This window comes from Ascaphus truei, chromosome 16 (assembly GCF_040206685.1).
Source record: "Ascaphus truei isolate aAscTru1 chromosome 16, aAscTru1.hap1, whole genome shotgun sequence".
Taxonomy (NCBI): domain Eukaryota; kingdom Metazoa; phylum Chordata; class Amphibia; order Anura; family Ascaphidae; genus Ascaphus; species Ascaphus truei.
Window position 1 is genome coordinate 29,323,796 of NC_134498.1, and position 14,906 is coordinate 29,338,701.

Below are 14,906 nucleotides of genomic sequence, written 5' to 3' on the forward strand. Positions count from 1 at the left end.
GCAGCGCGTGACGGTGACGTCGACGTCGCCTCCCAGCCGGAAGTGGAGAGCACCAAATAACACAGCGGCAAACACGGAAGTTGCAGAGCCACCGAACCCGGGGGAGGGGAGAGAATAAGCACCGAGAGAGCGCGGGCAGCACCGGGGAGTCATGTCCGGCATGGAGAGTATCCTCCGCGGTGGGATATCTGCCTGGGAGGGGAGCGTTTATCAGGGAGAAAGCGGCAAACAAGGGGCTAAAGCGGGCACTTCTTGGCGGGGCTACGCTGAGGCTCCTCTCCCCTGGTGTTGGGGGGGAAAGGTCACTTTTATCAGGGAGAAATTGTGCTTGTAATGTTTTCTTGTATGTGCAGTACACATTGCAGTGTACACATGGCTGTACAGACATTTGTTCAGGCACAACGAGCCTCTGGCCTGTAGAGCTTACAATCTATTTTCGTGGTGGCCCTAGGCACAGTGTTCTAGTGACTTGTCCAAGGTCAGGAGGAGATGACCCCCCCATGGTTTACATGCGTCTACGGCAGTGTCTGCTCTGTCCGATGAGGAGATGGCCCCCGTCTACGGCAGTGTCTGCGCTGCTCTGTCTGGCGAGGAGATGGCCGCTGTCTCGCGCTCTGTTACCAGGACGGCTTCGTTGTGATCCCAAAGTGGGGATGTTGGACCTGTGTTTTGCGCTTTGTGACTGTATTCGGGATTAGGTTGTTTTGTGGGACAGGAGGATGCATTATACTTGATGTACTGTTAGATTTTATTTAGATATATCTGTATCTCTCGACAGGTGAGTGTATTTTGCCCGCTGGCGAGTCTTGCGTGCGGTGTCTCCCAGCATTCTCCTGCTTCTCCCCTCCAACATGTGAGTGACTCCCCTGCAACTCCTGTGAAAATGGCTGCGAGGCGTCAAATGATGCTGCGTTGCCATGATAACGTGACGTCACGTAGCGTCCCGATGCCATGGCAACATGGCGTCTTTTGATGCCGGACAGCCATTTTCACAGGAGTATGACGGGAGACGCCGATTTATATAGATATATATCTATATAGATATAATTAATTTATTTTTTTTAAATCTGGCAGTATGTGCTGTACGAACATAGAATGTTTGCAGGCACTGAGTCCCATAGAGCTTACAATCTAATGTTGGTGCCTGAGGCAGGGGGAGATAAAGTAACTTTCCCACGGTTATAAGGAGTTTACTTTGGGATTAAAATCTGATTCACCCACTTTAGAATCGTAATTATCCCTGACCTTCTCCTTGAGTCCTACTGGGCTATGCTGGTGGCATCTGTTGGAAATCGGCCATGGAAAACCTCGGTGTGTCACGTGACTACTTTTTTCTTGGGAGAGATGGTGTGGGAATCCAGAAAAGGTGGGTGTGCAATGGGTTGGATCTGAAGGCGCTGGCTGGTACATAAATACATTGGTAATCTAATGGTTTATTGTTTGAAACTAGGAATGCTATAGGTTAACGAACTATACACTTTATTCATCAGCTGACTGTCACATGGGATAGCAAGTCTCAGATGTGAGAAGGATAATTGTTTTGTTGTTTTTTCTTCTGGTCTGAGGAAGAAAAATAAAATATCTATAAGAGTTAAATCGAATCTTTGCTACACCCATCGGCAGCATCATGCAATATGAAGCTCACTGAGCATGTGACAGGGACGTCACCACCATACCTGTAAGGGAGGACGGAAGTATAGAAACCAGGTTTATCAGGAAATACCTGAGTCACAGGACGGCTAAGAAATCATGTGATACAACATATCTGCATTTACACAACTGTAACTGTTTGAGAAGCCATTCCTATTGGCATGCTGGTCATTTATTTTCATCTTTCCTATAAATAGTCCCTGCACACACAAACAGCGCAGAGTCATCCTAGAGGTTGTTGATGTTCCAATAATAGTAGTGCTTCTCTTGGGTGTATTTGGCAAGGGATTAGGAACAGATACAAACAGGGTTAAGTGATCCTCTGTGCTCCCTTTTACATTGCTAGCTCTACCATTTGTTGAAACTGTGTGCTTGTTTTCTGTCCGTAAGATATCAGTGAGTTTTTTTTATTTTTATTGGTTTATATGGCTCTAAACTCATAAAAGTCAATTAATTAATCTACGTTTCAAGGCCTAGTTCTTAGCAGTGAATTGTACAGAAGACCTTTTTTATATGATCTCTCGTGTATAATATAAAGTTGCACAGGTTTTTCCGATTGTTGAATCTTTGCAATTTCTGACGTTTATGTGTCTCTCACTCACTCACTCTCTCTCACTCTCACTGATTTCTATGTTTAAGGGGCTGATTCACTAAGCTCAGATGTGAGGTTATTTTACCCCCTATCCAAGGTTTACTGCCTGGGGTGTGATGCGTCGCGGCTTAGTGATGGCGATATCCCGCGTCGTGGCTTCGTAATCTATCTGGTAATAATAATAATCCATAGGATCCTGAGCCCATGATGTCGCCTTTTTGATGAGATAAGGGGTTTGTCGATAGAGAGGGGGGGCCCCCACCACGAGGTTACGTCTCTCTTCCCAGTGGTGGTTTTCCCATTAGGCCCGATAGGCCTGGGTGGCAAAAAAATGTTTCTCCCCCCCCCCCCCCGTATACTGATTGCTGAGGAGAGCGTTGGCCTCTATAAAATTCTTACCTTTTTCGTTCGTTCTGCCCTACACATAGCATCATGTTGCCATGGCAATGCGATGCCATGTGACATCGTAGCGTCATTTGACGCCGCAGTGCGTCAGGAGGCGGCACAAAGGTAAGTGGCTATAGGTGGCGGATTTTTAAACATGCCACTGCACACCCCAAAACACATTGCATATGATCAATTACAGACCTTTTTTCCAATGTATTGCCTTAACACACCATTCAGAGCACCTGTTTAACTTGAAGTTTGCCGCTAAAGAGCTTAATCGAAATGCCAAAAAATGCGAGAAAGACGAAAAAACAGAGAAGTCGAAAATTAAAAAGGTAAGCTGATTATATATACTTTATTGGAAGATATTTTTTTTTCTTCTCTGAACGAACGGTCTCTTAAGCAGATCTAGAATAAGGCCCTAAAAACAAACCTATGTACTCTTTTCCCAGCTTTCTTTTATAAAATCTACTGGGAATGCTCCAGCTGGGCTCTGAGTAACCCGCATTTCTGTGCAGTAAGAAGCAGTTTAAAGCGGCACTCCACACTGATATAGCCATGTTTATTTTCTACTTCAAGAGATCTCCTCTTGCTGTCTGGGAGGTTAAAATGGAGCTCAGTGTGATCTAAAGAGCAGGACAGGCTAAGGGGGCAAGGTACCAACATATGTGTTCAACTCACATAGACTTCTGGGCTTCTAAGACTTGACCCATGTTTGGTGGTCTTGCCAATGGCTAATAACTGCAATTTGGTCCACAAAATGCTAAAGTTTAAGAACACTCCACTTCCCCATTGTCACCGCAGGCATTGTAGCATTTTAATGGTTATTTAAATTATATCTGTGCTCCAGATTTAGCGTGAGTTTCTGCAACCCCTGGCGTGCTCTTGCGTGGTAACACCGCCCACTTCTTGCACGTCTCATTCAAGGCAATTGCCACTTCTCCCGCTGTCGCGTGTCACCGGTTGAAATCACGTTGGTTACATCCGTATGTAACGTTGACTTATTTACATATATTTAAACAAAAAAATGTTCATTTTAAAAGCAGCATTTTGTTTTAATTTTCTGCTTTACCATCTGAAAAAAACAGTACGAATAGTAAAACAAAGATGAAAAATCAAGGTGTTTTTATGAAATTTTAGCCCTTTAAGTGCTGGAGAGATCCTGCAACCTCTTTCCTGGCAAAATCTTTTCTCGGGATTGTAAGGAAGGGTTTCTATCGAACATTGCTCCAGACAACTATCCAGCAGTTTTGCTTTCAATTGAAAACACACCATAATTATTTTTATAATTCATTTTATGAAGGGGTTTCCATGAGAAGTTATTTATAGAAAACCTTATCAATTACAATGATGAAGAATAGAAACAATATGATTATACATTCTAAATTCAGTTGAAAGGTGAAAAAATATTCTTATTACAAATTCTTAATGTTTTGGGGTTTAAATGTACCCTTTACAAGGATGGCCTCATGGCAACTTCCTGGTCCGAAATTTGGTAGTAATTGTGCCGCTGGTCCGTCTTAAAGACTGACGCCATCAGGGGAAAATCTGGTGACCATGTTTACTTGTCCCACAGATCCCTTATTACAGACAAATATCTCTGGAACTTTGCGGTTCCCTCTATGCATAATATGTACTGTAATAATAATCCCCAAAAATACATACAGAAATGAAACAAACGGCATGGATTTCTTTAAGATAAAATACCTAAGTTTAAAGAGAGCACACTACCAGTTATTAAAAAAACAAAAATAAATGAATAAAACCCTATTTATTGTAGTGTGCGTTTGATATTTCACAGTATTTATTACTTTCTGGCATTGATTTCATCAGGAGTGTTTCTTGTTTTTATGGTTTGTTCTAGGCCGTTCAGAAGGGCAACATGGAGATAGCGAGAATACACGCAGAGAACGCCATCCGGCAGAAAAATCAAGGGATTAATTTCTTACGGATGAGTGCCAGGGTGGACGCGGTCGCAGCGAGAGTTCAAACTGCAGTGACCATGGGCAAGGTACATTCATTTGTTTCCATTTGAAAGTTTAATAAACCATATAAAATTCTTGTCTGAGATTTTAAATATGGAAGCTGCCGCCTACATTTTTCTTGTGAACGAAGAGTAGATGCAATTTTTGGCCCTAGAAGGGACTCCCCTGGTTTTAGGGCCATTTCTGGTAACGGTAACGGGAGGGGGGGGGGGTTTAAGCCATAAAACCCATTATGGCCCCTTAGAAAATGTGACCCCTTGTCTTCATATTAACTGCAAGATTCTAATTTACCCGTTTGTGTTCAGAAACAACTTCTTTTTTTTCTTCTTCTAGATGTGGTTCCGTGTTTTTCTTGTGACTTTGAATGTATATATATTTAATGGTCTGATGTAAACCGTACATTTGAAATGGAGGGAAAACAAAATGCATAGAAAACACAAATGTTTGTATTAATTAAACATCGGGGGGGAAATATATTTTGCTCATATTTTTGAAAGCTCTGATTAAATATGTATGCTTGGAATAGATGAGTTTATGTGCACACAGTGGTAGTTTGGGGTTGTAAATAATACAAATAAAGTTAGTTGCCTCTAGTGCCTTCATATTTTGACTACTGATATCCGTGGTTTGAGAGCAATAAGAAGAAAAAAGTGGGCTTGCCTTATATCACGAGAATGATCTCTCTCTATATGGGCCTTCACCTGCTTGTCTTACTATTATGTTTTCTTTAGGTGACAAAATCCATGGCGGGAGTAGTAAAATCCATGGATGCCACGTTAAAGAGTATGAACCTTGAGAAGGCAAGTAATATTTGAACCACTACACTTTTTTTGCTTGCTGCCTTTGCTGTAATTGTTGCTTTTTGTGCTATCATTTTATTCCTTCTTTTGGTTACTTTTTAAGATCTCGGCCTTAATGGATAAGTTCGAGCACCAGTTTGAAACGCTCGATGTTCAGACCCAGCAGATGGAAGACTCTATGAGTAACACGACAACACTAACCACCCCACAAGTAAGTGTGTGTGTGCCACATATAGCACACCTGTGAGCACGTGACCTGCATACAGAGAAAGGGTTAATACACAGCTCGCAAGCTGGCTCACTTTTCACTTTCGCAAAGGTCCCTCAGAAGAAAAATCTCCCCTCAATCCGTCCCCATATAGCATCTTTCACAAACAGCACGTGACTTAGATATGCAACCAGGGTTAATACACACGGCTACTCTAGCCAACTCGCCTTTCTCCTCCGCAAGGTACCTCCAGTGAGTTAATACTTAATTGCAATCATATCGATAAGCTTCCACGACCAAAGAATTATGCAAAATATGTAATTAATATATATCTGCCAGGGTTTCGGGTCCCTGTTTATTAAAGAAAAAACTATGCACTTAACACATCCTGTTGTAGCAAAATGTGTCCGAAAATGTAAAAACTCTCTCCAGAGCATGCAACAGTTCATTCACAGTCCCAAAGCATCACTTATTAAAGAATTGGTTAATATATATGTAAATGACACACACTTCACTTTTAGTGGGCCATCCGTGATACCTTCTCTCCCCCACCCCCCTCCCTTCCCAATGAAGCACTTTTTATAGAATAGCACAGACCAGGAAAAGTCTTGACCTGTCATAAATCTATTATATTGTATTTTAAAAATCAACTGTAGCTACATTAACCCCTAAAGCACCAGATTGATTCAAATACTTAATATTCCGCACCCTTTTACTTGCATAAGCTCAGCGGTGACTTGAGGGGGGTAATGATATTAATACCTAAGGGAAAGTAAAACAAAGATACTCTGTCGCACTGGTCATTGGACCTTTTAAGGGATATGTACAGAAACAAAGTCAATGGTAAAGAGTCAAGTCAACGTGATACTTGGTGGTATATTTGCAGTAATACGTTGTATCCACATAGATCCACTTAGATCTGGTAAATTTATATATAGCGTATTTCGGTGTTGCAAATCTGATTTAATGGAAACAGAGTTTACCAGAAGTGGGGATAAAGGATAGTATGGACAGATTAAGCCTGTGAAGCTGGTCTGACCAGTTGAATGATACAGCTTCTGGACTCCATGGCGTGCTACCAGCAAGTAGATATCAGGTGTATGGTCCCAAAGCAGGGGAAGTGGTGCACAGCCGTGGAAGGATGGAGCTTAGCACATCAAAAATTTGATTAAAAACTATTTATTGAATGGGTGACACCAGGGATCAGATGTATTGGCAAAAAGTGTACTTTTTGCCAATACATCTGATGTCACCCATTTAATTGTTTTTAATCAAATTTTTGATGTGCTAAGGCCCATCCTTCCGCGGCTGTGCACCACTTCCCCTGCTTTGGGACCATACACCTGATATTACTACCTAATACTTTTACATTTTACAGTCTCAAACGAAGTTTGTTTAGAGGGGAAATGCTGGGGCCATTAACCTTCGCTGCCAGTGCACTGTGTTTCAGGCTGGATATTGTTACTCCTGCAGAGTGGAAGGGGTCTGCGGTGTATAATTGTCACTGTGATAGGGTAGGGGAGCAGTTCAGCTTTACATGGATGCGGGAAGCAGGAGGTCCTCGGAGCTGAACAGTGTTCATTGGATCTCTGGTTCCCAAGATACACACACACAGACAGACAGACATACTAAAGATAGCATTGGTACCGTCTCCTGCAGGGGAAACAAGATGGTGGTTTCAATCCACAGCCCTACGCTGGCCAATAGAAAGCAGCGCTGTCCTAAAAATGCAAATAGTGTTACACATTCAGGAAGTGTCTGCATTCATCCAATGGCAGAAGCACACAATATGTTTAAACAGAGGCTGCATACTGTGTATACCAGGGGTGGGCAACTCCAGTCCTCAACGGCCACCAACGGGTCAGGTTTTCAGGATATTCGTGCTTCAGCACAGGTGGCTCAGTCGAAGACTGTGCTGAAGCAGGTATATCCTGAAATGCTGACCCGCTGGTGGCCCTTGGGACTGGAGTTCACTACCCCTGCTATATACAGTAATGGTTAATAAGAATACGATTTGTTGGCGGGACTGGAAGTGTGAAAGCAAATTTATTATTACTTTAGCAATTCGTTTTTGTACACAAAGTATCACAATACTATTCAAGCTGCAATAAATATATACTATAGTATTTGTATATACAGTCTTGTCATTCAGACCATTCCTGCAGCTGCACTCTGTATATTGATGGGTATGACTGTATATGCATGCATGCATGTATGTATGGGCTGTATATTGGTGGGTGGGTATGGATGGGCTGTATATTGGTGGGTGGGTATGGATGGGCTGTATATTGGTGGGTGGGTATGGATGGGCTGTATATTGGTGGGTGGGTATGGATGGGCTGTATATTGGTGAGTATGTATATGCATGTATTTGTGTCTACAGTCTGTATATTGATGGGTTTTATGCTGATGTTGCTTCATTATTATTTTTTATTTAAGAATCAAGTGGATAGTCTGTTACAAGAAATGGCAGATGAAGCCGGGTAAGTGAATCTTTCTCACTGCAAATACCATAACTAGGGACATAATTAAAACCTGCCCACCTCCCCTTTTCTGTATACACCCACATTGCAATCGTATTACTGTACACTTGAAACCATTCTCATTCATTAAAGAGCCATATTAACTGCATGATTCCTGGCATCTGTGAGTTCTGTGTAAGATTTCTGAGCATCCATTCATCAGCTGTAACATAAAAACATCAGCTGTTGTATTGATGAGTGCTTTTACTCCAGTATATCTTACTTAAGGACAGTGACATGTTAAAAGTAGCTGATAAATATATGTATATGTGTTTTTACCTTTTTCATGGTAAACAAACGCTGTGGATATATTTTCAAGCATTATCCCTACATTGTATTATTTTTCCTGCCCTTATATGAAGTGCTTGTTTTTATTAAACTGTAATGTAAAAACCTTGACTTTAAAGCGACTCATTAGTCTAAGATCAGATTCTGCTTGTGTTGGGTCAATTGTTGTTGATGAACATATCCTACATTTTAATGTATTTCATCTTTGCTAGTGTTCATTCAAGTAATATGCAGTATTGCTTCTACAGCCGTGGGTCGAATATTAAATTGTATCTGTAATTACAGTCTTGACCTGAACATGGAATTGCCTCAAGGTCAGACTGGCTCCGTTGGTACCAGTGTTGCCTCCACAGAACAGGTAAGGACTGATTAATTACTTTCTCAGCTCTGTGCTTGGTCATTTCATGGCATTTCTGTCGGCAATTGGTTTACCTTTTGTAAGAGAAACATCGTGATGGGCTTTTTACTTATTTCCTAATGGAAATACGTGCACCATTGTTATTGGGATTGCAGGTGTTGATGAGCAAAAGCTGAAATTGCGACCAAACTCTCTCTTCCTTAAGTAATTTCTTTAGATGGAAGAGAAGCCGGGAGTCTCCAGATCTGAGCCACGTTCATTTCCATTCTGGAGACTCCCCGCTTACCGAGGTGCATTCCTGTAAATACAGAAAAAAAACCTCATTGTGCAGTGCATAAACAATATTGTATTTAAAAAACAGGTAAGTATCGCACGTACATCAATAAAATCAATATCAGGCAATACATGTTATGGACATGTTACCACTCTGTGCTCAGCCGGGGTCAGCTCTCCTCCCGCAGGCTCCGTGGGATCGATGCAGACCTCTTTATTAATCAGTCTCAGACCTCTGCCGAGTATGGTATAGGCGCTGTAGCTGCCACCGCAGAAGGAAACTCCTCTCCGGCCTTGTTCACCGTAGAAGGGGGATTCCCTCTGCCTCTGCCAAGTCCGGTGTAGTCGATGCAAAAGCCGCCACGGAAGGCATTCCTGTAAATCTAGCACTAGCTCGCCCCCTCCAGGGGAAACAAAATGGCGTTTGAATCGTCATCCGTTGCAGCTTCCTCCTGGCTCGTGGGACGCAGGGGACTTGGACAGTCAGGATGTACCGGTGCTAGCTTTCTGGGTATTGATTTCAGGGACCGCGTGGTCCCCCGGAGCTGAAATAAACGAGGTTCTGGGGACCCCCTGCATCCCATCTATTTAAGAAAATACAAGCGGGGGAATGTGGAGGCTGCTGCTCTAAATCCATGAGGCGCTTTTATAAATAAGAATAAGTGGTACCCGGACTTCGATCAGGCATTGTCTAAATGGTAGTATGGGGAGTGACTTCAACATTTTCCCTACTGCAATTACAGCCATGTGCCCTATTACAAGTACAGGTCATGAATTAATTATGCTGAATCCTAGTCTAACTGGTTAAAATGAACTAAACCATCCTGTGTATCTTGCAGGATGAGCTGTCTCAAAGACTTGCACGTCTACGCGATCAAGTGTAGCAGACAAAGAAGGATCCGTTCTGTCCGTATGTGCGTTCCCTGCGTTTCTCTAGTGTATATACGTGGTACATACGTGGATTTGTTTTTCTGTTTGTCTCTACACACAAATAATTTCTGCACAGATGCTTATTTCCTGGCCTCCTTTTCACACTTCAGACTTTAACTTCCAATGGCCAAAAGGATTCTGGGAGCCCCAGGTAAGCACTTGGCCTTCAATGGGATAGCATATGATGCGAATACTGGAATTCTTCATACACCAAACGACAAGACAAGCAAGACCGGGTTATAGAAATGAGCAGTGCCGGAGTTAAATCCATTTAACCCTTTCTGTGCTGGGGAGGTTTTCAGATCCTATGAAGACTTTCTAGAATGAAAGGGGCTAGAAAGTTATTTTTAAATGAAACGCTTCATTGTTTTTGCTTCTTTAAAAAACCTCTTTAAAAGATATTTATATTATTTTCACCTTCAATTAGAATTCTCTTAGTGATTAAACCAAGAATTTGTCCTGACTTGAAACTCTATGCAAAAGCACCCCGCTAATCTTGTACACTTTGACCGGCAGTAATATTTTAATGATCATGTTGTGGATCTGTTTTAATATGTGAGCTGTGGGTATCCGAAGTAATGAAAATCAGGGCCGGGGCTGTGTCCATGCTTTTTTGATTCTTTGGCAAGAAAAGTTGTTTCCTGAATGATTACAAACTGTTTTTAGTAACAGAATAAAACACAATGTTTCCTGGCTATTTCTTTTTTTCCTGTGTAAAAGGGGATAGCAGGCGGAATGATGAACACATTCGGATGTCGTGCAGTTTCTCAATCGAATGAAATTGACGTACAAGGGAAGTAGCCATTAATAAAGAGCCAGTCCATTATTGGGACATGATGGGGTGAACCACAAACGCAGGTCACCTTACGATGACACGCCAGTTCCCCCGGTACTGAACGCGGGTCTGAGAAACACAGTGGAGATTTTGTAGGAAAAGGTGGAAAAACCCAAACTAAAGCAAAATTAAATTTTTATCAAATCTTTATACAAGAAACTGATAAATGCTTTTTCTATCACCTCCCAGTCAATATGCCAGCACCTTTCCTAGTGACTAAACAAAAATCCTAATCAATCAATAAACAAAAATCCTAATCAATCAAAATCACTATTTGGAGTTTCTTTATCTAACAATTTTTTTAACCTCCGTTTTCCTAGATGTACGTCCCTTAAATATGGTCCAAGGACCCTTGTAGTTTGTGGCTGGTCTCTAGATCACATTCAATAATGCCCTTGGACAACATGGGGGTAAAACACTATTTCTAAACGTTTGTCAGGAGCTATGATTTCGTCTTATTACTGCAGCTTTGGCTTCGGTTTGCATTCGTCCCTCACAGATTAAGTGTTGGCCAACTCCGTCATTTCCGGGGTTCGTTCAAGCTGTGTATGGCAACCTGATTACTTAGAGTTTTGCCTGGATATGAAATGTTTCTTTATTCTGCTTAAGTATTTCTATCTGAAAATGTGAAAGAACACTAAACAAATTGCTAACGGTCTGCCTTGCCCGGTGCTTTTTACATGTTACTTACACACCCTGTAATCTTGTTTTCTCTCCAGAGTGTAATGACACTATTTGTTACTTTAATAAAGATGTGTTTTGTGGGTTTTTTTTGTGCCCATTGTTTGACACCAGTGGTTGGACTGACGCTGACACATGCATTGGGCAGTGGTGCAATGAGACACCATCAATGGATTTTCTAGTAGATAACTGTGCCCGGAAACTGATTTAGAGGCTACATAAGACAATATAGGAAAACATAAAAGAAATGTTTCTTGGATTACTTGTTGATTCCATGTATAACTTGTGTATCTTTTACTTATATTAGAGCTTCAAATCCTATTTTACTGTAAAAAAAACAAAACACAAATTACAGTATGTGCGCATAACTGGTACAATATTGTATATAACTTGGTGCAGCATTTATTAAAGTGTTACACCACTTATTTGACCCGCTTTCAGATTTGTTTTCAAAAATGTTTTAATAATTTTAGACCTGCTTAAAATTAAGTAATTGCAAGAGAGTTTATTATAGAAGTTGTCAAATACATACTGTGCTGCTTGTGCTGTGGAGTACATTCATATTTTATTTGCGCATGACCCTGGATTTGATCTGCGCTGGAAAGGAGTGTTTTATCACAGACTTAAGAAGATACAGCTCTCTACTCGAGCAGGGGTGCGCAAACGGGGGGGGGGGGGAGGTGCGGGTTTACAGAGGCCTCGCACTCTTCCTGAAGGCATTTCAATTACATGCTGGGGAAGCGTCAAACCTCTGTAACTTCACTTACCTTGGCTCAGACGGCTTCTGGCGACGCAACGTGACAGAACGCCTGAGCCAAGGTAATGGGGGGGTGCGTGAAATTGGGGGGGATAGCCGGCAAGAGGGCACAGGGGAAAAAGATTGCGCACCCCTGCTCTAGAGCGGCTCCACTCATATATTGAATTACTCACAATTACACTCTATCCTTATCCTAACTTAATTTTCACTGCCAGTCATCACGCACCTCCCAACACTAAACTACCACTCCTGCCCCTGCCAGGCCTCCTCTGCTATTTTATATTTCTTCTGACCTAATTTCTTTTCAAACTACACGTGTCTTTCTACCAGCCTCATTATTCCTCCAACTCAATTCATATATCTCTCTCGCCTTCCTTCCGCACTTCAGTTGGCATGAACTCCTTTCCTATTTGCACCCTCTGACCCTACATCTTAAAACACACCTCTAACGAAGCATATGGGTAGCTCAGTGGCTGATACTATACACATCATACATCGACCTTGATCCCGTGCAGACGCACTTACCAGAACACCTTCCTTCTTTCTGTACGTTTTTCCTATGCACCTCTTAGATTGTAAGCTCTTCGGGCAGGGACTTTCTCCGAATGTTATTTTTATGTCTCGTGCTTATTACTATTGTGTTTTTGTCACGTGTATTACTGCTGTGAAGCGGTATGGACATAGATGGCGCTATATAAATAAAGATATACATACTGTACTTGTCATGCTGTGTCAAGCAAGTTAACAAGCGACCCGGCTGCCTGACTTTCAAACTCGGTTTCATTGAATGGATCTTGTTGCTCCTACGATATAGTAATTCAGACTAATTTCCCGGATATCTATGACTGAATATGCTTAGTTAGAATACAACAAAGCAACATTTTAATTACCGTTGGACAATCTTGTTTGAAAAGCCTGTTAAACGAATGCATATGATGAATCTACGTGTTTTATTTATTGTTACACTGTGGTGGGGCTTCAAACTGCTAACTTTACAGCCTATATGGAATGGATGTTATATAGACCAATCCAGATTCCTCAAAAAAAGGAATATGGAACGACCTAGCATAACAACAACATTGCTTTAATTGAGTAAAATCTGGGAGAAAACAAGTGACTCGGTCACAGTAAGTGTATATTTTTTTTGTCCGCACTATCTGAATTTTAATTCTCATTTGCGCTTTGTTCACATACTCACTTCACAGGTTCTCGTGACTGTTTTTTTTTTTTCACTTGGCAGCACGGAGGAGAATGATTAAAATGATGCTATTATTATTAGTTATGTATTGATTGCGGTTTTTTTTTTTTATATTCGTTTTACAGCCTACCACATCTTATGTGACACCCCCAATAGTTATACTGAGAAACCTTTCCTGACACTGTATTTTTCATCCAACACTGTCTGAACGATTTCTGTAACAAACGCCACCTTTCGCCCAACATTACGAGCTTGCAAAGCCTTTATTGTTGCAATCGGGATAATTGCAGACATTAACATTTTAAGACTTGTGGCTTCATTTTAAGAATGTAAATGGCACATAAACATTGGACGTAATTATTGCACTTCTGCTTCTGATCCTGATCCAGGTAAGTGAATAGGGTAAAGACGATCCGTTTCACTCGAGTGGGAAAAGATCTGCTTTTAATTTACATCATTTCTTCGTAACATGTTCTAATGTAAATATGCGTGCGGTTATATACGGGGAGGCTTTTATCATTTGCAAGTAACTCGTAGAGGATTAGAAAGCCTGGCTTGCGTTATGGGGATTGTGCAGGTTCCAGATTGTTTCACGCGGAATTGGCAATTTGATGGCGCACATCAATACGTTTAACTTATTGCCTCAAAATGGGGATGTGTGTGTATAATTTTATTCTATATTTACTTTGTGTTCTTTGAAAGGACAAACACATACACATACATATACACACCTTAAATCTGAGTACAACTTTAATATAAATAAAGCACCAATTGCAGACACAAGGCCGGTGGGATTCTGCTCTGGGGTTAACTTCATTCTTGCTGTTGTTGGCTGAATCTTTTATAATCCCCCATTGCTCATTTTGTAACTACCTTTTGTGAGCGTAATTGGTACTCTTATCTATATTACATTGTACACACTGATCTTGTGCTATGGAGTGTGCACTGTCTCCTCTTTCCTAATAGCAATTCCTTTGGATGTGCTTCCCTTTGAACGCTGCTTGAAATCTGTGTGTGTGTGTGTGTCTCTATATTGGGCTCTTCTGTTTTTTATTTAATACATGTATCACATTCAATTTTTAAATACAAGTATTATCTATCATGTAGAACTAATTCAAAAATATATATATTTTTCCTTTAACCAATGTATACTATTCAATTAGAAGGACTTGGTATAATTGATTATTTCTAAAGTCTCGAGCTTTTTCACGTTGGACATGGTAAATACTTTTAGAGCACTGATCTGTATGCCAATGACATTTCCCCGTCTTTCGAAGTATCTTCTATTACAGGGGAGGGCCAACGCCAGTCCTCGAAGGCTACCAACAGGTCAGGTTTTAAGGATATCCCTGCTTCAGCACAGGAGATGCAGTCGTTGACTGAGCTACCTGTGCTGAAGCAGGAATATCCTGAAAACCTGACCGGTTGGTTGCCCTTGAACT

The 14,906-nt window shown here is 41.3% G+C and overlaps 1 protein-coding gene across 1 annotated transcript; it reads left to right on the forward strand.

The window, feature by feature from the left end:
- CHMP1B (charged multivesicular body protein 1B) lies at positions 1–11,934 on the forward strand. Its single transcript, XM_075572903.1, has 8 exons — positions 1–167; positions 2,867–2,964; positions 4,494–4,640; positions 5,346–5,414; positions 5,518–5,625; positions 8,062–8,105; positions 8,718–8,790; positions 9,903–11,934. The coding sequence occupies exons 1-8, from the start codon at positions 152–154 to the stop codon at positions 9,945–9,947; spliced, it is 600 nt and encodes a 199-aa protein (XP_075429018.1). The 5' UTR covers positions 1–151; the 3' UTR covers positions 9,948–11,934.
- Positions 11,935–14,906: the final 2,972 nt, after the last annotated feature.

Coding starts and splice junctions, on each gene's coding strand:
- CHMP1B (XM_075572903.1), top strand. Junction 4,641..5,345: donor CTGCAGTGACCATGGGCAAG/GTACATTCATTT, acceptor TGTTTTCTTTAG/GTGACAAAATCCATGGCGGG. Junction 8,106..8,717: donor GAAATGGCAGATGAAGCCGG/GTAAGTGAATCT, acceptor CTGTAATTACAG/TCTTGACCTGAACATGGAAT.